The 24,920-nt window shown below is 41.2% G+C and overlaps 2 protein-coding genes across 9 annotated transcripts in view; one reads left to right on the plus strand and one right to left on the minus strand.

Annotated features, from left to right (window-relative positions):
• Positions 1–7,674, plus strand: part of GRIP1 (glutamate receptor interacting protein 1) — a 389,697-nt gene extending 382,023 nt beyond the window's left edge. For all 8 annotated transcript variants that reach the window (XM_012720449.1, XM_012720450.1, XM_012720452.1 and 5 more), the window contains 2 exons: positions 2,123–2,269; positions 5,074–7,674. In XM_012720449.1, the coding sequence (XP_012575903.1) occupies positions 2,123–2,269; positions 5,074–5,298 (372 nt within the window). In that variant the 3' untranslated portion in view covers positions 5,299–7,674. The remainder of the gene's footprint in view (positions 1–2,122; positions 2,270–5,073) is intronic.
• A 438-nt stretch (positions 7,675–8,112) lies between these two features.
• HELB (helicase (DNA) B) overlaps positions 8,113–24,920 on the minus strand; it is a 29,696-nt gene continuing 12,888 nt past the window's right edge. The window contains exons 7-13 of the mRNA XM_004675922.2: positions 22,775–22,929; positions 19,431–19,512; positions 19,032–19,091; positions 17,884–18,112; positions 16,988–17,137; positions 14,610–15,107; positions 8,113–9,081 (exon numbers count right to left, since the gene is read on the minus strand). Of these exons, the coding sequence (XP_004675979.1) occupies positions 8,977–9,081; positions 14,610–15,107; positions 16,988–17,137; positions 17,884–18,112; positions 19,032–19,091; positions 19,431–19,512; positions 22,775–22,929 (1,279 nt within the window). The 3' untranslated portion in view covers positions 8,113–8,976. The remainder of the gene's footprint in view (positions 9,082–14,609; positions 15,108–16,987; positions 17,138–17,883; positions 18,113–19,031; positions 19,092–19,430; positions 19,513–22,774; positions 22,930–24,920) is intronic.

The raw sequence follows: 24,920 nt of genomic DNA on the forward strand, positions 1-24,920 counted from the left end.
AGCCCTATGACAGACTCCTGCAGGTAAGACCTCCTGTGGTAGGGACGCTGTCGACATCTGATAACCGTACAAATTGTTATTGAAGGCCAGCCTCAGTTTCCCTCAGCCAGTAAAAGGAAACTGAGTTTGAGGAAAAGGAAAGTGGTTTAATTTGTGGACACATGAGGAGGGTAGCAGACACAAGTCTGAAAGACCACCGTCCTGCTCTTTGGCAGGCTGCAGGGCTATGTGTACAAAGCTAAACATAAAAGGGGGCAGGGAGGTGGACAAGGGTCTGCAAAGGGGAGTGTGCAGGGGTCAACTGGGAGTTGATTCGCAACAGCTGCTGTTTAATTCCCCTTCCCCGGAACACAAGACAAACCTGTCAAACAAGGAAAGATGTTGGAGACCAGCTCCAACTATTTGAGGTGTCTGGAAGCAAGACAGGCAGGACCCTAAGGTGGGAAGGCCTCAGCGAGCAGAGATTCCTAAAAAGGGGGAGTAGGAGAAAAAGGAGAAAGGGGAGCGAGGAAGACACGGGCATCGGAGTTGGGTGCAAGTCTTCCTGCTCTGCCTTTTGCAGAAGTTTATTTTGTACTAGGAGCAAGCAGTGGGATGACATCAGCACATGAACTGGGCTGAGAGATTACAACCATCTTTTTTTCTAGGAACAGTTTAGGGTCGTATTGCCCTTTAGCTGAGATATAACATTCTAAAATCAATCAAGGTTAAAAACAGGTACATAAGTGCACAAAGTTTATGACTAATATTACTATAGAGGAGATCAACTAAGATAGAAGTCCCTGAAACCTTATCTACTACTTAATGGGTTTTTGTTTTTCTACCTGAGTCATCCTGGGAGGCAGAAGAGGAAATTCCTTGCTAATCAAATCTCTGAATAGGTGAATTTCCTTATCTGAAGACTACTTAGTAGAATCCTGAAAGACTAGCCAGAAGACTTTTGTGGACTCCTTTAAGGTGTAGCAGGTAGAAAATTTGACTAGTTTCAAAACAGGCAACCTGGGATGAATTTTCACATCTAAAGGCCAAACAATAGGAAGTTTGAGTAATTCTTTAGAAGCTGAATAGAAGGCTAGGTGAGATAATAGAATGATAAGATTTGGGTTTTCCTCCATCCATCGGGCAGTGAGAGAGACTTTGCAAAAACAGCCCTTTTGCTTTTATTTATCAGTCAGTAGTCAAGTCACTTGACTTCAGGGGAATTTTTCACCCTGGTGCAGTGCTTGCTTGTAGGGCAGGCAGGCCTTATGCAGCTGAGGCAATCCAACTGTAAGCTGAAAGTTGCTCAGATATTTTACGATTATACAAAAAAAGGGAGGTCATAACATAACTTAGCATGGAAAGTCTGATTTTTCAGAGCATTTCCCCTCCATCCGTACCGTGTCTGACGACAGAGGTTGCATGGCTTGTGTCAGAAAGAGACATTGCAAGGAATAGGGAAAAGCAAGCTTGCTCATCTTAGCAGAGAGACCAGCCATTTGTTACTGCACCAGAACGATTTCATGGATGAACCTCGGAGCCACTCTTGCAAGGGGTTAGGTGAGGAAGGAGGGCTGGGAGATGCTTTAAGGGCAATAGTTGGCCTCACGTGCAGAGAGAGGTAGCTGAGGTCCGAGACTTTGAAGGTAAACGTCAAGTGGTTAGACCCAGCCCTGGACAAGAGCTCAGGTCGCTCATCAAGCCAGACCTCAGAGCCAGGTGTTTGTTAAAGAACACTTGCAGGTCCTTTAAGTTGTTTTTGGCCAACAGTGCTGAGGATGGGATTATGTACTGAAGCAAATAGGTGTGATCCACGGGAGTTGCTCAGAGGAGCAGGGTATTCTGGGCACTGTACCCAGGAAGACAGACCTCAGCCTCCTAGGGGAATTCTTACCTGTTTGCCTGCTGGTTATGATTTTGAAAAAAAGACAGGACTCCTAAGCAGTTTTCTTTTTTCCAGCTGCAGGTGGGATTCCACACATGGCAAGGTGTTCCAGGGAAAGGAGAAAGCTGCACGGTTGTGGGGAGCTAACTTATTACAAATGCATCTTTTTAAAATTAATTTTAGATTGCTTCTCAAAAAGCTTCACAAGCAGAAGTCTGCAACCTAGCTAAATGTCTCTCGCACCATTTCACTTTTCAGGTGACCTTGTACAAGGGCTCTGATGTGGAGGACTTCGGGTTCAGTGTGGCAGATGGCTTGCTAGAGAAAGGAGTGTATGTCAAAAATATTCGCCCCGCTGGCCCAGGAGATCTAGGTGGCTTAAAGCCCTATGACAGACTCCTGCAGGTAAGACCTCAGGTGGAATTTCAATTAATTTAACTGTTCAGAGTCTTACTGAACCAGGATCACCCATCCTCCGTTGCCTATTATCCTACATAGGATGGAAGCTTTTTCCTCTATGGAAGCGTTTGCCTTTGTTATAATTTGCCTACTACTACAAACACCTGTTTTCCTGTATCTGTTCTTTAGCGATTACAAACTTTTTAGAACGAGGACTGTCGGAGACTTTGTCCCCGATCACGGATTATTGGGGGGCAGAACAGGCAGGGTCTCAAGGTGGGAATGGCATCCGCAAGCGGAGATTCCTAGAAAAAGGGGGGAAAAGAGGGACGGGGGGGGGGAAGGGGGAAAAAAGCGGAGCGGGCACGAGGAATACGGGAATCGGAGTTGGGTGCAAGTCTTCCTGCTCTGCCTTCAGCAGAGGTTTATTTTATACACTTCAAGCAGGCAGTGGGATGACATTAGCATATGAAAGGGGCTGAGATCACAATCACCTTTTTGCTAAGAATAGTTTTTTTGTCGTTTTGACCTTTAGTTGAGATTATAACATTTTTAAAATCAATCTATCAAGGTTAAAACAAGTACACAGATTCACAAAGTTTAAGACTAATATTACTATATTTACCACAGTGAAGACTGTCCAAAATAAAGTCCCAGAAACCTGATTAGCTCTGCATAGGTAACTTGGGTGAATTTCCATATCCAAAGACTAGATAGTTGAAAGCTTGAGTGGTTATTTAAAAACTGAATAGAAGGCTAGGTGAGATAGAGTGATAAGATTTGGGTTTTCCTCAGTCTGGCAGTGAGAGAGACTTTTGACTTCAAGAGGAATTTCTCACCCTGGTACAGTGCTTGCTTGTCAGGGCCAGGTAGCGCCTCCTGAGGCTGAAGCAATCCAATTGTAAGCTGAAGGTTGCTCAGAATATTTTGATATTACAATTACACAAAAAAGGGAGGTCATAACATAAGTTAGCGTGGAAAGTCTGATTTTTCAGAGCATTTCCCCTCTACCTGTACCGTGTCTGTCGATAGAGGTTACATAGCTTGTGTCAGAGGACTAGTTCCTTCTTCTCCCAGGTCTCGTTATACAGTCCTGATATATCAGCCTTGAACTGGGGCTTGGGGAGCAGACCCGGAGTCTGAGGACCCCAGGAGGACCTCAGTTCTTGTCTTCTGCGAAGAAAGAATTCAACATCGAGAACAAAGTTTTAGAAAGCTAGAGATTTATTGATAGACAAGTGGAAGGACAGGAAAGCTATCTAAGGGGAGATGAGTCCCAAGTGGATAAGTGCTGTGGGGCTAAAGTAGGTGTTTAGCTGGGTATAGTGGGCAAGGATGGGGCCTCTGAGCATCTCTGTGTTGTATCCTTTGCTGACTGGCTGGGCCCATAGGGGCTTCTAGATGACCAAGGGCCACTGAGTATGCCCACATTATCTGGTCTTCCTTCCCAAAAGTAGCGTTGGCCATTGTTGTAGCACTGAGTCATTGTGTTGCTGTTCTGAACATTACAGGAGTGAGCAGCACCCTCCTGGCCCCATGATTGTTTCTCAGTAACTTGTCAATCTGTTATAGGGCACCTCAATTCAGAGAGAGGCACCCCTGAAGCCCCAAAACCTGCCTGCTCTAAGTGGGTTCTGTCATCCGCCACAAGACAAAACATATAAAGCTTTAATGAAAAGTGACTTTAATACAGTGAATATACAACATGGGACACAAAGGATATAACTTCTAAATCAAACACCTGAAGTTACCCATCCCCTCGTGGGCAAAAGTCAACCCAAAAGGGATTGGCCCAAAGCAAGGCCTGAAAGCCTGCCACAAGACTAAAGCACCTTCTGGCCGGGACCCATGGAAAAGGGTCAGAAATGGCCAGACAAATCTGAGAGGAAAAGAGCAAAATCAAAATCAATATAAACACTGCCATAGTCACCTCCCTACAGGTATCTCACCCACATCTGCCTTAACCAGTCCAGGGTCAGGAAACAAGCCCGGTTTCTTCATCACATGTTTGCTGCTCCATGTGGCTTCCTTAGGTCTCCTCCATCTGCCTTCCTTCTCTCTTCTTCTCTCTCCTTTTTCTCTGCTCAGTTCCACCCTCCTTCTGGGTGGGGCAGGGAACCTGGAACTTCCCTTCTCCTAGGGACCACCCAGTTACAAATCAACTTAAGGCACTTGGGCTTCAGGGGCACCCTCCTGGTCCAACCTGTTGTTTTTATTCAGACTGATGAATGGTCTTAGGACACCTGACTGGGATGTTGGGATACTCTGGTCCTAACTACCTGTACCCATCTCCTATCTCCACATTCAGAAGCAAACTGTAAATGAATTTAAAAACGTGGAGGCAAAGAAGAAAGAGTGAAAAGCAGTTATGTGGTTATGTGGATAACCTAAGGCCGAGCAGTGGATTTACTTCTGAAAAAGAGAGTTCAGGGTCAGAGTGGGGAGCATGGACTTGTAGAATCAGCCGCCAGGCCAAGGATCACATCCTAGCTTGACCACTCTCCATTCGCTAGTCTAAGGCATATCTGTCACCCACTCTGTGCCTCTCTTTCCTCACCTGAAACAGGAGAGACTATTCAACACCAGATCAGCATGGGGCTCTGGGATGTCTTTGTTCTCTGCTCTCAAGGGTTTTGCAGGGTAGCAGCAGATAATAAGGAAACCAATAGCCACATTTCAGCATTAGCATGGACAACACCTCCCTCCACAGACTTGTTTAAGTACCTTCCAGGACTTACTGCACCAGAGGGGTTAACTGGATTTACTTTGTCTCTGGCAATTATTCAAAATGGCCCTTCTTGGTCTTTCAGGTGAATCATGTCCGAACAAGAGACTTTGACTGCTGCCTGGTGGTGCCCCTTATAGCAGAATCCGGCAATAAGCTGGACCTGGTTATCAGTAGAAACCCACTTGCTTCACAGAAGTCTATGGAACAGACTCTACCCAGAGAATGGAGTGAACAGAACAGTGCTTTTTATCAGCAGCCTGGCCATGGTGGTAATTTGGAGATACGAGAACCAACTAACACATTATAGCAACGCTTTTTATAAAGCAGGACAACAGACAATATCTACACATGGTGCTAAGAAATCCCTTTAAGATGTCTGTGACCTTCGAAGCACAGATAATCACGCGGCATTAATGCAAGCACAGGGGTCTTTTAAATCTCACTCACGGCTCATGTTCATGTCCCTTTTCAAGTTGAAGAGGTTTCTTCCTTGGTGACCACTCCGGTAGAGAGCAGGCGAGTCCCTGCCAAGCCTAATGGTAGAGGAGAAAGTAAACTAGCTAGGCCACCCCTCCCCACAGTTACCATCCAAGGACATTTTTTACAAGGTCATCTTCCTATCATTTTTTAAAAAGAGAAACGTCTGTTTGAAAATATTCTCTATGATCATTTCCTTAATTCACTTTGAAATCAGTTTCTTACTCTGAAGTCATGGACGTAAGAACTGGATCAAGAAGGCTTTTCATAAAGCTGGCTCTACTAGGGGAACTAGAGTTTGGTGAATCTGGGGCTGCTGCTATGGGAGGGGGGAGGTATAACACTAAGTTACTTACAATGTTTCAGCAACGATGCACGGAGGAGACCATAATAGGTGGTGGTAAATGTTTTGCCCAAGTATAGGAATGATTTTAACTTAAGATGTATGCTATTCCCTATGCAACAAATTATCAAACAGGATATGTCTTGTGACCTGTTTTTTTTTTAAGGACACATTTTTAAATAGCTGAAAATCTCTGATAATGAAATTAGAGTGGTTAGTAAACACTGAGAATTAGTTATCTTATTTTTAAAATTCAAGAGTAAGAATTTAAGAGAGAATGAAGAGTCTATTAAAATGAGGTTTATCTTAATGATAGGCAAATCAAACTCATACTGCTTGACTGTTTCGAAAACTGGTTAGATTGAGGGGTGTACAGCACATGTACTTATAAAAATGACACTGGACTATCTTTTGTTCTGAGCCATGCCTCTTAGCGAAATTGTAAATACATTTTCCACAAAATGCATCGCCAATTATTACCATCCCTCAAAGCAATAAATTGTGACAGTTGCTTTTAAGTTTGTCAGCAACTGTTTCCATTTGTTCAGATATTTTGAATAGTTAACACTAATACTTGTTATTTGGTGAATATAAAAAAGTAGATCTGTATATTGACTGTAGAATCTCCAAACATTTTCATTTTGATCAATAAATCAATCAGCCGCTTAAGTAAAGCATTTAAACACTGTGTCCTTTGCTTAAGGAAAAGCTCACCTTTGTTTCTGTGCAAAGAAATATGTTATTTCAGTCATATTTCAGAACCACCAGGGCGAGAAAGTATAAAGCAGAATCATGTTAAGAAAAAAAAAAAGATCATGAGTCACTTAAATATGTATTTTTATTTGTAACAAACAAGTATTAAACTGTAAAGTATTTTTGTACAAATTTAATACTTTAATAGCATGGTATTTATCGTCTATGTATGGTTTTGGGGAATTCAAAATTGTTGCAAATATTTGTATGGAAAAAAAAAAACCCTCTACCAAATGGAATAAACAGTGATTTTAAGAGCCAAAAAGAGAGGTGCATTTTTTTTTGTTTTTGCCTTGCCTGTACTTTAAGGTTCTAGACTGAGTCCTACACAGTTAGTCTTTGAGTAGGAAGCAATTAAAACCAGTTAGTTAGCTTAGCAAGTTTGGAAGATAATCAGAATACAAAAACCAATTGTATTTCTATACAGTAGCAATGAACAGTCCAAAACTAAGCAGACATTTCTAGGATCAAAAGTAAAAAGCAGCTAGTAAAGGCAGTCAAAAATAATACTCAGAAGTTACAATGTACCCTTGAAAGAAATGAGAGAAGACATCAAACAAGAAAAGAGCTCAGTTCTAAGAATCAGAAGACAGTGTTTAGACGGCAGTAACCCCCAGATCTCTAGATTTAACCGAACCCCCATGAAAATTCCCACCAGCTACTTTGCAGAAATTGACAAGTTGATCCTAAAATTCATATGGAAATGTAAGACACCCAAAATAGTTAAAAACTATTGAAAGAGAATCACAAATTGGAAGACTCATGTATCTTGATTTCAAGACTTACCACAAAGCTAATGAACAGATGTATATATATAGATGAATGGAATAGAATGGAGAATCCAAAAATAAACCTTCACATTTGTAATTGATTTTTGACAAGCACAGCAAGACAATCCAATGGGGAGAGAATTGTCTCTTTAAGAGATAGAGCTGGAACAACAGGATATCCACATGTGAAAGAATGAAGGTGGACACTTACCTCACCATAAGCAAAAATTAACCCAAAAATGAATCAAGGAGCTACATAGAAGACCAAGAATTGTTTAATGCCTAGATGAAAAATAAAGAGGAAATCTTCATGACTTTAAGTAGGAATGATTTTTTTAGATATAACATCAAAAATCACAAGTAACAATAAAAATAGATACATTGGACATCATCAGAATAAAAATTTTGAGCTTTTGTGAATAATCAACAAAATGAAAATAATTTTTACAGAATGGGGAAAATATTGCAGATATTTTAATATTTTAATATATTTCTAGTAAGAGACTTGTATACAGAATAAAAAACTCTTAGCTCAATAATAAGCAATTTATTAAAAATGGGTTATCGGGCCCTCCCTGGTGGCGCAGCGGGTTAAAGCACAGCACTAAGAAGCTTAAGCCACTTCCGCATGAGTTCGATCCCCACCTGCCCGGGAGGAGATCCACATGGTGCGGCAGACCTCTCCTGACCCGCCCACTGCTCCCCTCAGCAGTGTACTTCCTCGATCTGCCTGTTCTACTCCCCACTCTGTCTCTGGTGAATCCTCTCTCCCTCCGCATCTCTGGCCTGAACCCCAGTTCTGTACAAATAAATAAATAAATCTTAAAAAAAAAAATTGGGATAACAAGGTAGATGTTTTCCTCTTAACATTTTCTTTGGCCACTGAACAATGAGAGAACACAAATTTCCAATGTGGAACTATTCAAACATGTGTCCCATATAAATGATGATTAGGACATGATAGAAATGTTAAACTACAGAGGTGAGCACACTAAGATACAAGTGTATCAAATCAACATTGTAAACTTCAAACTCACAGTATTTTGTCAATTATCTGGCAGATTAAGAAAAATCAAAACCAGTGAGTTCCAGTTCAGAAGAAACTTCCAGGGTGCCAGGTGAGCGGGGCCTAGGCAGCAGCATCGGAGTGCAGCCTTTGGAGATGACTGCTCTGAAGAGCCACAATATCCTCGGGTATGTCAATAAAAAGAAGCAATTACCATCACTGCTCCCTACTGGCTAAGATCCTCACTGCTTCCCCACAGGCTAAGATCAAGTGAAGAGATGCAATTACAGTTACTCTTTAACTGCTTCAAACCCCTGGCAGAAATCAGCCACTGTGATCATGCAAATTTAACAAGCCTTTATCGTCAAAATACTTTAGACAGCAGAATCTTTTTAAAGAAACATGCAACCTCTTTTCCCCTCATTTATGTTCAGTGCTACCATCTCTCATAACAGATGTTGACATCATTAAGGTTTTCTCAGATCAAATGATTCTGAAACATCTATACAATAAATACAAGCACCATAAGAATGAAATGTCAGTGACAGAAGTCTCTTAGCTTGACACTGGGAAGCAACAAGGTTCCTTATGTGTTAACTGGAAAATAACAATTATTTTGAGCAATCCAAAATAAAATTAAGTTTCTTGATTGTTGGTGGGTTTGAAGAGTTGCTTGGGGGTTAAATGATTGAGTCTCAAATTCTGAAGTCTAGAAGAAACTTGTGGAGATGACTCTTCCACCTGGAGAACAGCAGTAAAAATAAAGTTAATTTTGCAAAAATGCAGTCAGTCTACCCTACGCATCTTTAGTCTCTCTGCTTTTGCAGAAGATATAATACATTTTCCGCACCCCCCAGGAGACCTGCTCAGAACCACCAGCTGTCAGTTAGTTTCTAGTGGGATCCAGTCTGCTTCTGCTCCCTGCGGCAGTGCAGGGACCCAGCCCCAGGATCCACAGGGCGCAGTCACTACTGGCTGAATGAACACACACACACACACACACACACACAGCTAACTCCTAAAGGTGTAGACTGAACCCACCCCATAATCGAGCAACCCGGTACAAAATTTAAATGTTCAAAAACTAATCATCTCAAGATGGCAGCGCAGAACATTAAAGCAAGGACGGGTCTTTCTGAGCACTAAGTCCTGTCTGCCGGCTCTCCCAGGCTGCAATGCCCATGCCCCCAGCCCTGAGTACTGCCATGAGACCAACTCCCATGCCACAAGCATGCTCTTGGCGCTACTGCTGATCCCCACGCACAAAGCAACGGACCAGGACGGCCACCAGGAAGTTTCACCACGACCAAGATATGCAAAAGATAACCTCGGTTAACCTTTCATAATGCCAAGCCTGTTCAGTTTTGAGGACTGTGGTGGTTAATTTTGTGTCAACTTGGCTAAGCCATAGTATCCAACATTTAGTCAACCATGGTTCTAGAGGTTACGTGAGGGCATCGTTTAGATTAACATTTAAATCAGTGAAGAAGATTACCCTCCATAATGTAGGTGGGACTTATCCAATCAAATAAAGGTTCTAGGAGAAAAGACTAACCTCTCCCCAGCAGACAGAAAAGTCAACTCTTTTCTGGGTCTCCAGACTGCTACACTACCCTGAGGGCTCTGGGCTGGCCTTCCTCTACAATCACATGAGCCTGTTCCTGAAAGCTAGATACACAGATGTCTGATTGACAGAATTACAGACACAAAGGACTGTAGTCAGGGATCTGTGCTTATATTGTCGTAGATAATTGTTTTCTTCAGATTTATTTATTTGTGCATACAGAACAGGGGTACAGCCAGAGGTACAGGGGCGATGAGAGGATTCACCAGAGACTGAGTAGGGAGCAGAACAGGCTGGCTGAACAAGTAAACTGCTGAGGAGAGCAGCGGACTGGTCAAAAGAGGTCTGCCGCGCCACGTGGGTCACCTCCAGGGGTGGGGACCGAACTCATGCTGAAGTGTCTTTAGCTTCTCAGTGCTGTGCTTTAACTCGCTGCACCACCAGAGAGGGCCCTGTCCTAGATAATCTTAATGTTAAAATGTTATTTAAAAAATTCTTGAAATTACTGTTCTACATGAAAAAATTTTGAAAGTTTACACATTTCTATTCAAAGGGGCATTTTGTTTCTAGTGTGGGGGAGGGGGATAGGTTAAAAAAAAAAAATAGGTAAAAATTTCTGGACCAAAGCTATAAAACTGCAGAGAAGCAACCGCTTTCACCTAGGAAGGGTCAGGCATTAGAAGTATACAATTTCAATGCTGACTGGTTCTTAAGTAGCCATGTGAATGTGAAGGGCTATATGGCCAACCTTTGTCCCATATTTGATCTTTTAGAAATGACACATCTCAAAGCACTTGGAAGTCTAAAATTAAGGAAATACTTAAATGCCTAACATATCAGTCCTGAAGCTTTGAATTCAAGTTTTGTTTCTCAAGATTCCAGTAAATATCACATTTTTCAGGCAAACTCTGATTTTCTTCAGTAAGAGAATCTTGTGCATCAAACAGTGACACCAGCCAGAGCCGGTCAGCACTTGTCGTCACCCTCTGAGCACAGACTTGCTGTCACATTGGCCTCAGCAGGAACTGAGAGCTCTGAGAAGCTCAGAACTGAAAGTGGACAATGCTGTCATTTTCTTTTTGCGTGATCACCTGAACCCTACCTCCACAACCCATGTGGATGCTAAGATATACAGAGCAAAGAAACTTAGAAAAATAAAGTTGCCCCCCCCTCCCCCCCAGAGGCTTGGGGTTAAGTGACAGTGCTGTCTATCACCTCTTGGAGTTGATCCCTGGCCAGGGAGCTGACCCACATGGCACAGCAGACCTCTCCTGTCCCTCCCACTGCTCTCCTTAGCAGTGTATTTAACAATCTGCCTGTTGTACTCCCCATTTGTATCTAGGGAGTCTTCTCACCCCCTGCACCTCTGGCCTACACCCCAGTTCTTATATGCATAAATACATAAAAATAAATCTTAAAAAAGGGAGTATCGGGCCCTCCCTGGTGGCGCAGCGGGTTAAAGCACTGCACTAAGAAACTAAAGAGCCGCTTCCGCATGAGTTCGATTCCCGCCTGCCCCGGAGGTGACCACATGGCGTGCAGACCTCTCCTGACCCGCCCACTGCTCCCCTCAGCAGTGTGCTTAGTCGATCTGCCTGTTCTGCTTCCCGCTCTGTCTCTGGTGAATCCTCTCACCCTCCGCATCTCTGGCCTGTACCCCAGTTCTGTACAAATAAATAAATCTTTAAAAAAAAAAAAAAGGGAGTATCCCAAAACCTGTAAAGATCCCCACCTCTCTTTGTGATCCCTCCTAAAATTAACTCACCTATTTCTTTAGTTGCCATTATGGTAATTACCGATACGGTAATGACTCCCTAATGGACATTCTCTGCACCAATCTACTCTGATGCCCCAAATTCCTCTATCAAATCATGATTATCTCAACAAGGCCAATCAGATGTCTAATTGATAGCTTAAATGTAACATGTAAACACCACCTCTTCATTTCCCCAAATCCAGTTCTTGTCATGTCTTGCCCATCCCAGAAAATGGCACAGTAATCTGCCAAGTGGCTTCTGGATTACTTTTGTACTCCCTCACATCTGATCAACAGTCATATGGATTCCACCTCCAAAATCCATTAAGAAAGCACTCTCTGTTGGTACATGGGTTTATGCTCTATGAAGCCGCTGCAGGACAAGTTCGATTCCTAGTCGGGGAGGTGACCCACATGGCAGAGATCTCCTGTCTCACCCACTGCTCCCCTCAGCAATGTATTTCAATTAATCTGACTGTTCTGCTCCCCACTCTATCTCTAATGAAGGTTCTCACCCCTGCACCTCTGGCCTATACTCCATTTCTTGTATGCATAAATAAATAATCTTTAAAAAAAAACTCAGCCACTTGCCCTTGCCCTCCCTGGTTTTTCTCAAGGCTCTACAGCACCCTCTTGATGGAGTTCCTTATGTCATTTTACTTCCACAGTTCACTATCCATGGCAGCTGGAGGGGGCATTTTAAAGCATACAACAGATAACATCACATCCCTGCTTAAAATTCTCCAATAGATTCTTACTACAAGCAGAATAAATCCCCAACTTCTTTCCTTGGCCCTGCCTATCTCCCCAATATCATCTCCAATATGCTCATCCGGCCTTAGCGCCACTGGCCTGATGTCCCCTTGCAACAAGGTCTTCCTCCCCTTTTCAGTCTTTGCATCTGTGTCTTCTGCCCTTCCTCAGGCCTTGACATCACTCAGTGCTCGCTCACACGTCACCTCCATAGGGAGGCCTCACCTGACCGTGAGGTAGCTAAGAGCTCCTGCCCTATTCCCTAACCCGCCCATCAACACTTCTTGCTTCATTATCTTTATTCATGGACTCTTTCCTGATCTGGACATTTTTTTTTCTCGTGCATTTACTGCCCATGGCCATTGGTAGAATATGTTGCCTGTGAAACCAGGGGCTTGCCTATTTTTCTCCATCCAACACTTAGACCAGTGATAGCAGAGGAGCTAAAATTTTGTCAAACACTGAGTGGGGGGAAAGATGCATCCAAACCCAACAGAACAAAAGCCAAAAGGAGGAGATGGAAACAATTTGATTCATTTAAATGAATGAAGAGACTAGCCTGACTAAACCAGAAAAAGAATAGTAAGAAATGAATCATGATGGGAGAGTCAGAATCAAAGCAAGAAAGGTATCAATGGCAATCTAAATAACGTGAAATTTTTGTTTTAAGCAAAAATTAGGGAGACAGCAAAGACTTTTGAACAAAGGAATGAGTTGGGTACCGGAGGAAGGTTAATTTGGTAACAACAGATTGTAGTAGGAGATTGGAGACAAGTGTCAAAAGTCACCAAAGGTTAGATAAGGACATAAGGTAGGAGAGGCTAAATGAAATGGAAAAAATCTCTGAGAGGGACTTTTGTAACAAGTTTAGCAATTAACTGGAGGAAGAGGGTGAAAGCCAAGTGAATCCAAGGTTTTGAGCTGTGTCACTGGGAGAATGGTGTTTGAAATGAAGAAATTAGAAAAGAAAGATATTAGGCTATGATTCCATATAGTCAACCTCTATGGATTAAAGAGTTTCAGCCATAATACACTCATTCAGTGAAGTACCAAGTGACTTACACAGACAGTCTGTCCCCACCATGGATTATCAGTGCAAGGTAGAAACTAGCACTTATCTATAAGTTTTCAGTGCCTGGGGTGTTTGGGAGAGTTGAAAACTATTTGTTGAACAAATCACTGTCGCAAAGGTGAGGCAATCTGTTCCAAAGGGAAAAGCCTTAGGCATGTCTCAGACAGAGGATGGGGAAAGGAGTGAAAAAACAAAGAGGAGATGAAGTATTGGGGGAAGGAGTAGAGGAATTATTAGAGTAGGTAACATTACAAACAAGGGAAGGAAATGTTAAAAGTTCAAAATAAGACCAAAAACAAAATGGCCTCTGAAGTGCCAAAAAGATGACTGCAATCAGTCACTTTGGTGGAGTTGTGGGGGAAAAGAGAGATAGAGGCTCCCCAAAGGGGGTAAGGGAGGTGCAAAGGAAGACAGACAGACAAAAGGGGTAGAGTGACAAATAAGTTTCTCCCTAGTCAGGTACCTCCATTCAGCTTGCCTTCAGAGACAGGCTCAAGCAGAGTGAAAATGCTAGTGGGAAAGGATATTCCTGAACGAACTCTACAGATACATGTTTTATGGACCCCACCAGCCACTCCAGACACCAGAACTACAAATCCCAGTATCACCAAAGAGAGGATTACTAGGACCTGAGGTGGAGTTAAGCAATGATGTTTGGATATAAACTGGACACGTGGGCTTTGGGGGGTCTCTTGGCCTCATGGCTCATGGCTTATCTCTTGGCTTTTCACCAGCTCTCAGCATGCTACTGGGGTTCTAGGTCAGCAGAACTGGCAGGAAATATTAACCTACTTCTCTCTCTCTCTCTCTCTCTCTCTCTCCCTGAGTTCTTCATTTCCCTTTCTTTTGTAAATAAACCCATTATTAACCTTTTTGTGTGTGCCTGAAGTATAAATCCCTTTAAGCACACAGGTGAGGGCCCACAGTCAGGCAACCAATTCATATTGGCTTGCCCTGTGACAAGATCAACAAAGAGCAGCCAGCTTAAGGAGAAGGAATCTGACAAGAGTAAGAGAACACTTGGGAGTCCACAGTACAAAGGAACACAAAGAAAATACAGTCATTTACAAGCACATTGAAGTCAGCAATATTAAAAGTTGAGCACAAGAAAACAGCCACCCTACCATAGGGATTTTCTTTGGACTTTCGTCCTCACCCGTACCACAGGTTCTTTTGGGCCCTCGAGCGACTGATGGCGCCTCGGTTGGAATCATTTTATCCAAAGAAGATAATCTCCATTTTTCAGCAGAGGGGGGTGTCCTGAACCCAGTCACAGAGGCTGCGCTTCTGGGCGTGTCATCTGTCACCCCCACATCTATGACTGCAGGGAGCGGCAGAGGTAAGGTCTGCATGCTGCAGGGGCCTCCACTGTCTCCAGAACTCTTTGATGAGGATGCAAAATCTGCTGGCGATGCACAGCTCACGGAGAGTTTGTCTTGCAAAAAATGTTTCAAACGAGTTCTTCTGGGAATGCCTTGTTTCCTAACTGACTTCCGCAGCTGAGACTCCTGTGCAATGACATACACTCTACAGCGACCCCGGGTGACGGCGGTGTAAACGTGCTGCCAGTGTTGACGGCCAGCAAGCCCGACCACATAGACGACAGTCTGCTCCTCGGATCCCTAGGAGGGAATTATTACAGACTTAATATGACATGATTGGTCTTTGCCTTCAGACAGGCTACCAAGGCAGAAGGCAGACAAGACTTGAAAATGCTCTTGAGCACCTTCTAACTAGCTAGAGGACTCACAAAAATCTATCTATGGATTTCATTTTAGTCATTATCTAAGACTCCTGTTGTTTTTTTTTTTTTAAAGATTTATTTATGCATATAGAACTAGGGTACAGGCCAGAGGTGCAGGGGTGGTGGGGAAGTGGAGGAGTCACCAGAGACAAAGCAGGGAGCAGAATAGACAGATCAAAGAAGTACACTGCTGAGGGGAGCAGCGGGCAAGACTGGAGAGGTCTGCTGCACCATTTGGATCACCGCTGGGGCCGGGGATCAATTTATACTGAAGTGGCTGTAGCTAGATTGCAGGGCTGCATCCTAACCCCTTATGCAACAGGGAGGGCCTAAGATTCCTGTTTTCTAATTATACTGCTAAGTTCAGGACTCATAGGCCCACAACTGTCTCACAGAAAGACTTAGCAATAAACTTTAAAGACTGTGCATAGTCCTAGGTCTTCCGTAACACAAGAATTTTAAATGATATAGCTTTATGTGCATATGTGTTAATTGTCTCATTGTTTGTATATAAAAAAGATACCTGAAATAGCCAATAGAATAATATTTATCTATTTACATTAAATATCTAGCATCTATATACAATGTAATATAGATAGCTGACAACTATTGTGCAAATATCAAAGATGCTTTAAAATGTAACAAAATGGATCTCCTGTGAAGCTTTCCTTAGCCACTGCAGTATGAGTTCAATCCCCAACCAAATTGCTGGCCCAAATGATACAGCAGACCTCTATCTCACCCGCTGCTGCCCTCAGCAGTGTATTTCAATTTGCTTGTTCTGCTCCCGACTCTGTCTCTGAGGGATCTTCTCACCCTGCACCCCACCTTAATCTTTAAAAAAAAAAAGAAAAGATATATATATATATATATATATGTATACATTGCAAAATATTAAAGATTGGAAGCATATATGTAAACAACTGTGTAACACAATGTAACATAAAATACAATTACTGATTCAAAGAAATACAAAATGAACTTGAAATTGTAACCCCCCCCCAAAAAAAATCACATTAAAAGGGAAAGGAAATTGTACTAAATTCTTAACTAGTCTATTTCCAAAGGATGATATTTTTTCTACTTTTCCATCTTTTCCCATTGTGGAAACATCTATTATTCTTATCAAGACAAATAAAACCAAAGAGAACAAGAAACTTTCATACATTCAGCAAACCAAGGATTGTATAAGCAAGAAAAATGCTCGATGTCACCATGTAACTGAGAAAACAGTTTCAAGTTTTGTGCTATTCTTAGTCTCCATGTTTCCAGAGCCAACACAGAGACAAACAGCTTGAACCATTATCTCCCCCAATGTTCCCACATTCTCCCTCTCAAAAGAGGAATCGTGGGGAGACAAATGACAAGATGGAGCATGCAGAAAATACAGATCCACAGTAAAAAAAAAAAAAAAAAATCCTCATACAAAGCAGGCACTTCTCTCTTTCTAGACAGAGTTTGAACCAGCTCTTTAGGTTACATAACTGATAAATCCTTCCAATGCCACTAAGTCTCAAATGATAATTTATCATACAGTAGTTAAAAATAGTTACAGGTACACAGCACCATACCTTTCTTTGGACTTTATAGTGTGTATTCTGAAACAAGCAAATGAGTAAAAAGTTAATCTCTGTCCTGAGTATTTTGCCTCCTAATTAAAAATTAAAATAATCACAACAAAATTTAGAAAGCATATAATGCAAAGGTATTCTTTGGACTGGAAGCTCTTTAAATAGCTTTACGGAAGTTTGTTCTTACCTGAAAAGTGTGAATAGTTCTTGCCCATGCATGTTTTATGTGACAATGATACATAAGTTTATCAAAATCCACTGTTACTTCCAAGCCAGCCATATTATTAATGGTCACAAATCTTTTCTTTCCAAAGGTCACATCATAAAAGGTGATATCCTGTTACCAAAACAGAGAACTATTTTGTATATCTTTAAATGTTCAGCAAAGATATTCTATCACAGCATTGAACATAAAATATAATCACTTTATAAATAAAACAGCACACACATTCATTAAATTGTTAAGACTTTCACAAGCCTTAAATATATAATATACAGGAGTACCAAAAGAATATATATACATCCAAATAATAGAAGTTTTCAGTCCTTGAAACCTACCCTTAATTAGCTTGTGAAGAATAGTTTGTGTTATCTAATTGTGAAGTCACTACATTTCATTTTCTTATACTGATTATACAACGGTGTATGTTTTATTTGCACATTTCTTTTCCTTAAAGCTTTTAAGAAATATTATAAGCTTGAGAGGTCTCTACCATGAGAACAGATTCAAGTTGACCACTTCTATTGTTTCTATAATAAAGCAGCAACCAACGAAAAACTTTTTTGTAAAATATGTCCCTTAGCCCTGGTTTTTTGTTATTCAATTTAAATATTATTATTAAGCTTTAAATGTTATTAAAAAATATGTTCAGTCTTCCAGAAATATAAAAGGAATACTTTCTAACTCATTTTATGAGGCCCACATACTCAGACACCAAACCAGACAAGACATTCCTAGAAAATGATAAGCTAATATCCATCATAAACAAGGATGCAAAAATCTTCAACATAAAATTGCAGAATGTCAACACTTATATGATTAACTTCAAAATCTCTAAAGCTACCATTTCTGTTACCACTTACATTTGTTATGAAAAATATTTCTCCATTGCAGAGTCGAAGACCACTTTCAAAGTCATGCTTATTTTCAGCAAAACTGTAAGGCATACCATTAAGGGCTTCACCACTGGCATCCAGTTTGCTGTCTTGCTGACTGCTGGAAGTATTTCCCGGGAGTATGTCTGAGAGATATGCATTCTTGGTACAACAGATTTTATCACCAGTTCCAAATACAAGTCTATTCCGGCAATCTCTGTGTTGAAAGATCATACATCGTGAAAGTTGGGAAAACCACAATTTCATTTTATTTAAGCATTAAGTCTCACTCAGACCCACTCCAACTCTCAAAATGATTTCCATTCTTTTTAACTCACTTTTTTTCTCCAAAGGTCAACAGGGTCTCAGGCTCCGACAGTTGAGGCCTGACTACCTCTACTCTCTCAAGTCACTTTCCAGCCCAAATTTTTTAAGTTAGAAGTCTTGATAAAAATGCTGAGGTCAGGGCCTTCCTGGTGGCAAAAGGGGTTAAGTCTCAACACTGTGAAGCAATCAGCAGCCACTGCAATACAAGGTGGATCCCCTGCCAGGGAGCTGACCCACATGGCACAGCTGACCTCTCCTGACCTGCCCGCTGCTCTCTTCAGCAGCATATTTCAGTGGATCTGCCTGTTCTGTTTCCCATCTTGTCTTGGGGCATCCTCTCATTTCCTGACACCACTGGTCTGTAACCCAGTTCTTCTGTGCACAAAAAAGTAAGTAAAAATATTTTTATTTTTATTTTATTTTTTATATAATAGTTTATTTTTACATCATTTTGTACATTTTTTTTTCATCTCAACTGTAATCCCCGTGGGTCTACCATCACCAAGTCACCCTGTGCCATTGCCATAGTAAAAATATTTTTAAAAAAGAAAGAAAAATTCTCCAGAATTCCCCTTCTTGGAGAAGCTAGAGGTCATCGATGAGAAAATCACAAGGACAGCTCTAGTCCTTATTTTTCTTATTACCCTGACTACCAAAAGTCAATGCCTAAGCATATATTTTTAATGGGAGATATTTATTTTTCACAAATAAGGAAAAAGGATTTTTAAATCCTACAGTGAGAAACGCCAAAACAAAAGAAGGTCAAACCAGAGCGAACTGTCCTCAGTTTCCATACGCTCGGCACTTACTTGTGAAGGCGGTCCAAGTAGTACTTGCAACAGCAGGCGTTGATCACATCACAGTCTTGCCTGAAACACACGAAGTGTAGAGGTCAGCTTTATGGTATCTGCAGGTGCTTATTTCTATCATCAACAATCACGATTTACTGAATTCTATGAAGAGTATTTGCTCATTTTTATCTTCACATAAGCTTTTGTTCCATGCCGATCTCCTGTGAGTTTTCAAATATGCTCTTTGGTCAAAGGAGACCTGCTCAGAAATGGCCTTCTGCCAGGCCCAGCAAAACAGTATCTCAAAATATGAGAATTAGCATTGATGAACTCTGAGAGTCTCCTATTCAAATATTTACATGAAGTTAGGAAATTAAAAGTGAGATTAAAGACATTATAATAATAGAAATGCTTTACCTTCTGAATGCAATAAATTGTGATGTTTTGGGATTTTGCAAGTCCTCTCCTTTGAGTAAAGTTTTAACTGCAGAATATAAATCTGAATAATTCAAAAGAAAAAAAAATCAAAGAGACCAAATTACCATGTTGTTTTTATAAAGAAAACACTTCAGAACTCCTATGAAGGAGTCCAGGAAAGCATCACATGAAAAGGAGTGCAACATCACCCTGGGTCCATCAACCTCACACCCTCTCAGTCAGAGCAAGAGAAAAGGCTCAGACACCCCATCCTCAAGAGAGAGGCCAATCACTAGCCAGGCAACCCCTGATTTAATACAGCCGTTCATATTCACTGAAGGGTTATGACTGCTGAGTTTAAACTATGAACAAGAAAACAAAATACAGAACAGAATTACTAATTTAAGACTTTCTATTTTAAGTGCCGGTACTACCAGTGATAATGAGTTATAATTTGAGACTCTACATGCTCTGCATATACTGTATATCTAGTTAAATCTGCACATACAGGCAAGCAGTATTGTATCCAAGGCTGATATTTAGCTGGTACATACCAATATAAAATACTGAGATTACTTCTATAGGGGTTGGAAAATAGCTACTCCCCAAACAACTTAATGTTCTAATCCCCATCCCAATCATGTCTTTCATGCCTCCAAGACCCTGAGACCTCCCTACAATTCAACAACTAAAAAGGCAATCCAGGCACCACAGAGGTATCGATCCCAACAATGATCACACCTATATCCTATCAAACACAGGTCTTCCTCAGCTGACACATAGAGTTACATCCCAGTAAACCCACTGTGAGTTAGACATTTAAGCCACAAACACTGGCAACACATTACCTCCCCCCCCCACACCTCAGAGTGTTTGTGTACCCCAGGAAGTGCATGTCTGCTTGGGAATCACCGCTTCTGCCCAGCATCGCTGGACAATATCAGACCACGTCAGGCCAGCCTGGGAAAGATGTAAACCCCAAGTATGGTTTCTACTGAGTGTATCAATCTTACATCTTTATGTAACTATAAGTAGAATAATCCTAAATTGATCTACAGAAGTCAGAGTGTCTCATTTGACTATCACCGCTGAGTACATCCTGATTATGAGTGTGACATGGAGACACTTGGAAGTAAAAGAAATTTCCCAAAAAGGGCAGGATGGCCAAGATCCCGCTTTCAGAGCTCGAGGCACTGACAATTGTGTCACCTACTTACATGTCCTTCCTCAAAGCACGGAGAAGTAGCTTCCTCTAATCTCCCTCAGTAGCATTACTAAACAGCGGACATTTCTCATGAGGAATGATTCAAAGTTTGAGTAAGAATAATCCCAGGCCTTGTGTGGTTCTCCACAGCAGATGAATCACAGGGGAATGAAAAGCCCTGTTCTAGGACGGCCAAATGCCTTTCCTTCACCTTTCAGATCAAAAGTGGCAGAGACCCAGCCCGCTCCCAGCCAACCCATGGTCTGCCAGTGCACCTTGCTTTTTTTTCTCTCTCTCTCTTTTTTTTAAAGATTTATTTATTTATTCGTACAGAACTGGGGTAAAAGGCCAGAGATGGGGATAGAGAGAGGCTTCACCAGAGACAGAGTGGGGAGCAGAACAGGCAGATCCATGAAGTACACTGCTGAGGGGAGCAGCGGGCGGGTCAGGAGAGGTCTGCCGCACCATGTGGTCACCTTCAGGGCAGGCGGGGATCGAACTCATGCGGAAGTGGCTTAAGCTTCTTTGTGCTGTGCTTTAACCCGCTGCGCCACCAGGGAGGGCCCGCTTTTTTCTCTCTCTTTATAGCTCTCTGATCAATATTTACACTGCACTTGCTGCTTCTAACAGGCATATTTCTTACATTTCAATACCTCTGAAATTCTAATCCAGCAACAAAGCTTGTCTTAGGTCTTCATACTTTGCAATTACAGGTATAATTTACTCAGTGTTTAATGAAAAAGTGTTATATGCCTCTCTATATATTCAATTTTCTTAAAGAGACTCACTTTCCAACATAAGTTTTTAACTGAGATAAGAAACAATGCATTAGTCAAGCTTTGCTGTGATCCTGAAACAGAAATTATTTTTTTGAGACAGAAAATTTTTAAATACATTCTTTTTTACAAGTAGGTCTAAGTGGAGTGACAGTGAGGACAATTTATTTATAGCATCCAAGTGCCAATGTCTTCATCTGTACACTACCTTCTTGTAAGCAGCCATGACAATAAATAGTAGCTATCAATTATTCACAGTGTACTTAATAAAAAACATGTCAGAAAATAATAAACAGCTTATAGTCAATTTATGTATAACTAAGATAATATATGCTTGAAATAAATAATACATGTGATATAACAAGCTTTAAAAGGATAAACTACAAGTTCTTACTATGTATGTTATCTCTATGGGCATGTCTGAGGGGAAGAAAGAGGAAGATTATAGGGAAATACTAACTTTTTACTTGAAACACTGCTGCCATGCCATCATTTGACTTTTTTAAGGAATGTGAATTATTTCTAGAACCCCAAAGTCCCCAAAAGGCGTGGAACAGAATAGCATATCTTATGTGATTCCATTTTTTAAAAAGAAAAAAATATTATAAAATGTAAATGATCACTAACCCTAGATAATTGAGACACACATACAGGAAAAAGATTTACAGGTAAAGTTCTACTTTACGCTATTTAAATAAACTCATTTGCAATCCATGACATAATATCTACTATGCAGAAAAAACTGACTCTTCTGGATTGCCTCTACCAGATGGAGGCCTCACTGCAGCCCCACAGGTACCGCCACCACGGCTCCCAGCCTACAGCTGGCTAAGAGATGGCACAGTGGTCGTGAACACAAAGGAGAAGATCTTATAGCCGCCTTTCTAACCCATGTCAAGTCATCTTCTAACACCATGATTAAAAGCGAGCCTTGTCCGTTTTATAAAACACAGCTATTAGGAACTCAATACAGCAATAGTTTAATAGCTCCTTTTTTCACACCTGTACTCCAGATAACAACTGCATTTCCTTGCAAACGGCTATAAAAGAAAAACTTCATTCATTAAGATATGCTTTCTTCTTAATGTGCTTGGATTACTGGGGTTACGCTTTACGCTTTATTCTAAACTAATCACCTACGTCCACTTATCCACTCAATACATACTTACCTTAGTGTGTGCCCAGATCTTACTTCCTTATAAATTTCTGGGATAATCTGCTTTTGAGGATTAATAAACTAGTTATTTTCAGAGCTTCATTTTTTAGTAGCAATATTTATCGACCATAAAATAAAACAGCTAATCACTTAAAAACTCTATTACAAAATTGAAATTTAACAGTACATCATATTAATTTATACTTACAAGACTGAAAATCATTATTGGAGAACTGAGAACTGTCACACTGTTCTGGAAGTCTGACAAAAATAAATGTTTTATCTTGAATTGAGACAGGGACTGCTGGATTATCACAGATATTCAACTCTGCATCAAATTCTGGAAATTGGCGCCTTGAAATTCTTAAATAAAGATAAAGTGATACACAAAGAACATTAGTATCCAAAATTATGTCCTCATATATGATCACAGGTAATATGAGACAATAACTACTACCTGTAAAAAGATAATAAATGGGCAAAAGTGCCACCCATAGAGGTATTAGAAATAGGAAGTGAGGTTTTATTTATTTAATTTATTTTTTAGGAAATGAGTTCAAAAACAGAACAAGCCCATAATGTTCTCAATCAAGTCCCCTATACCTGGCAAATTAAAAGGGTTAGGGAAATTAAAGGCAAAGAATGTGGGTATTAGCTTCATTTCACTGGCAAATAACATGAGGCTTACATCTACAGTAAACAAGGAGGCTAGGAGGAAAATCTGGGGCCATTTGGCTCTATATTCCTTTCAGTTTAAAATAATTTGGATTTTGGCCCTCCCTGTTGGCGCAAACAGTTAAAGTACAGCACTAAGAAGCTTGCCACAACTGCTTCAGTGTGCTGCTGCTAAGCCATTACCTGCAGGGTCTTCATCGTGGCTTTCTGATACATTTACTGCTATATTAGTGGAAAGCTGGTTAAAATGTCCTCACTTTATGGGCCTACCTGGGAGTGCAAGGGGTTAAGTCGCAGAACTATGAAGCTATCAGCAGCCACTGCATCATGAGTTCGATCCCTAGCCAGGGAACTGACTCACATGGCACAGCACACCTCTCCTGACCACCCCCACCGCTCCCCTCGGCAGTGGATTTTATCAATCTGCCTGTTCTGCTCCCCACTGTCTTTGGTGGGTCCTCTCACCACCCCTGCACTTATGGTCCATACCCCTGTTCTGTATGCATAAATAAATCTTAAAATAACTAAATTGGACCCTTTGGGGCCTTTTCTACATTTACACTATACTTCTGTTTTCCTTTTTCTGTGGTCTCATTTTCCTACCTGAACCAACTATCTACAGCTTCTCTTTATGTCTATTCACTCCTCATCTTTTTGATCTTGTATTTCCCAAGACCAGCAGCTCATATCAGAAAACCGGAAGGGACAGGTGCCTTGTCATACCAGTGTCTCCTGAGTTACTGGAAAGAGGTCTGACTCCTAGAGCTGACCGACCAGCAACCCTTCCCAACAAGGGTTGAACAGGAAGAGAGAAGAGAGAAGAAAGTTGCCCTTACTAAGAATGTCCCAGGTTTATGTTTTTACAGCCTGAGAATCAACACAAACTTCCTGTTTTGTTTCTTACTCAGGATATTAGGCATATTTCTTTTTTTTTTTTTCTAAGTTTTTATTTATTTATGTATACAAGAACTAGGGTACAGGCCAGAGGTGTGGGGGGAAGGGGAGTGGTGAGAGGATTGCCAAAGACAGAGTGGGGAGCAGAACAGGCAGATCTACTGGAATAACATTGCTGAGGAGAGCAGCGGGCAGGTCAGGAGAGGTCTGCCACGCCATGTGGGTCAGCTCCCTGGCTGGGGATCAAATTCATGCTGCAGTGGCTGTGGATCGCTTCATAGTGCTGAGCTTTAACTTGCTGCACCACCAGGAACAGCCCACATTAAGCATATTTCTATCTCTGAACTTTTTCCTTGATATCCAAGGAGATCTTTTTCTCAGTGAATAAATATTTGTTAATGATGATTAACAAGAAATAATGAAAGGCAGGCAGCTGAACCTAAATGATATTGAAAGAGTTACTAACAGGAATTCTTAAGTTTCAGGTAAAACTGAGTGCTAAGAAATCTTGTGTATTTTAGATTCTTCCAAGTTTTCAGGCATTCAAATGACCAGTTATCTACTAACATTTCAAAATTGTGGCAGCCTTGAGATAGGAGCAGAAGGAAAACAGAAAAAATATCACATATCCAACTACATTATTTTCTTAGTGCTTAAGGTGAAGTTTCATCATCTACCCTGTTCCTGTCAGTTCTTCCTCTACTCGCACTGTCCTATCCCAGGTAGACAGGAATATAAGGATGGCAGGTCTTAAATGTTCTAGTTCTTGCTGTCATCCAACCAAG

This window comes from Condylura cristata, unplaced genomic scaffold (genome assembly GCF_000260355.1).
Source record: "Condylura cristata isolate star-nosed mole 26May11 unplaced genomic scaffold, ConCri1.0 scaffold00004, whole genome shotgun sequence".
Lineage (NCBI taxonomy): Eukaryota > Metazoa > Chordata > Mammalia > Eulipotyphla > Talpidae > Condylura > Condylura cristata.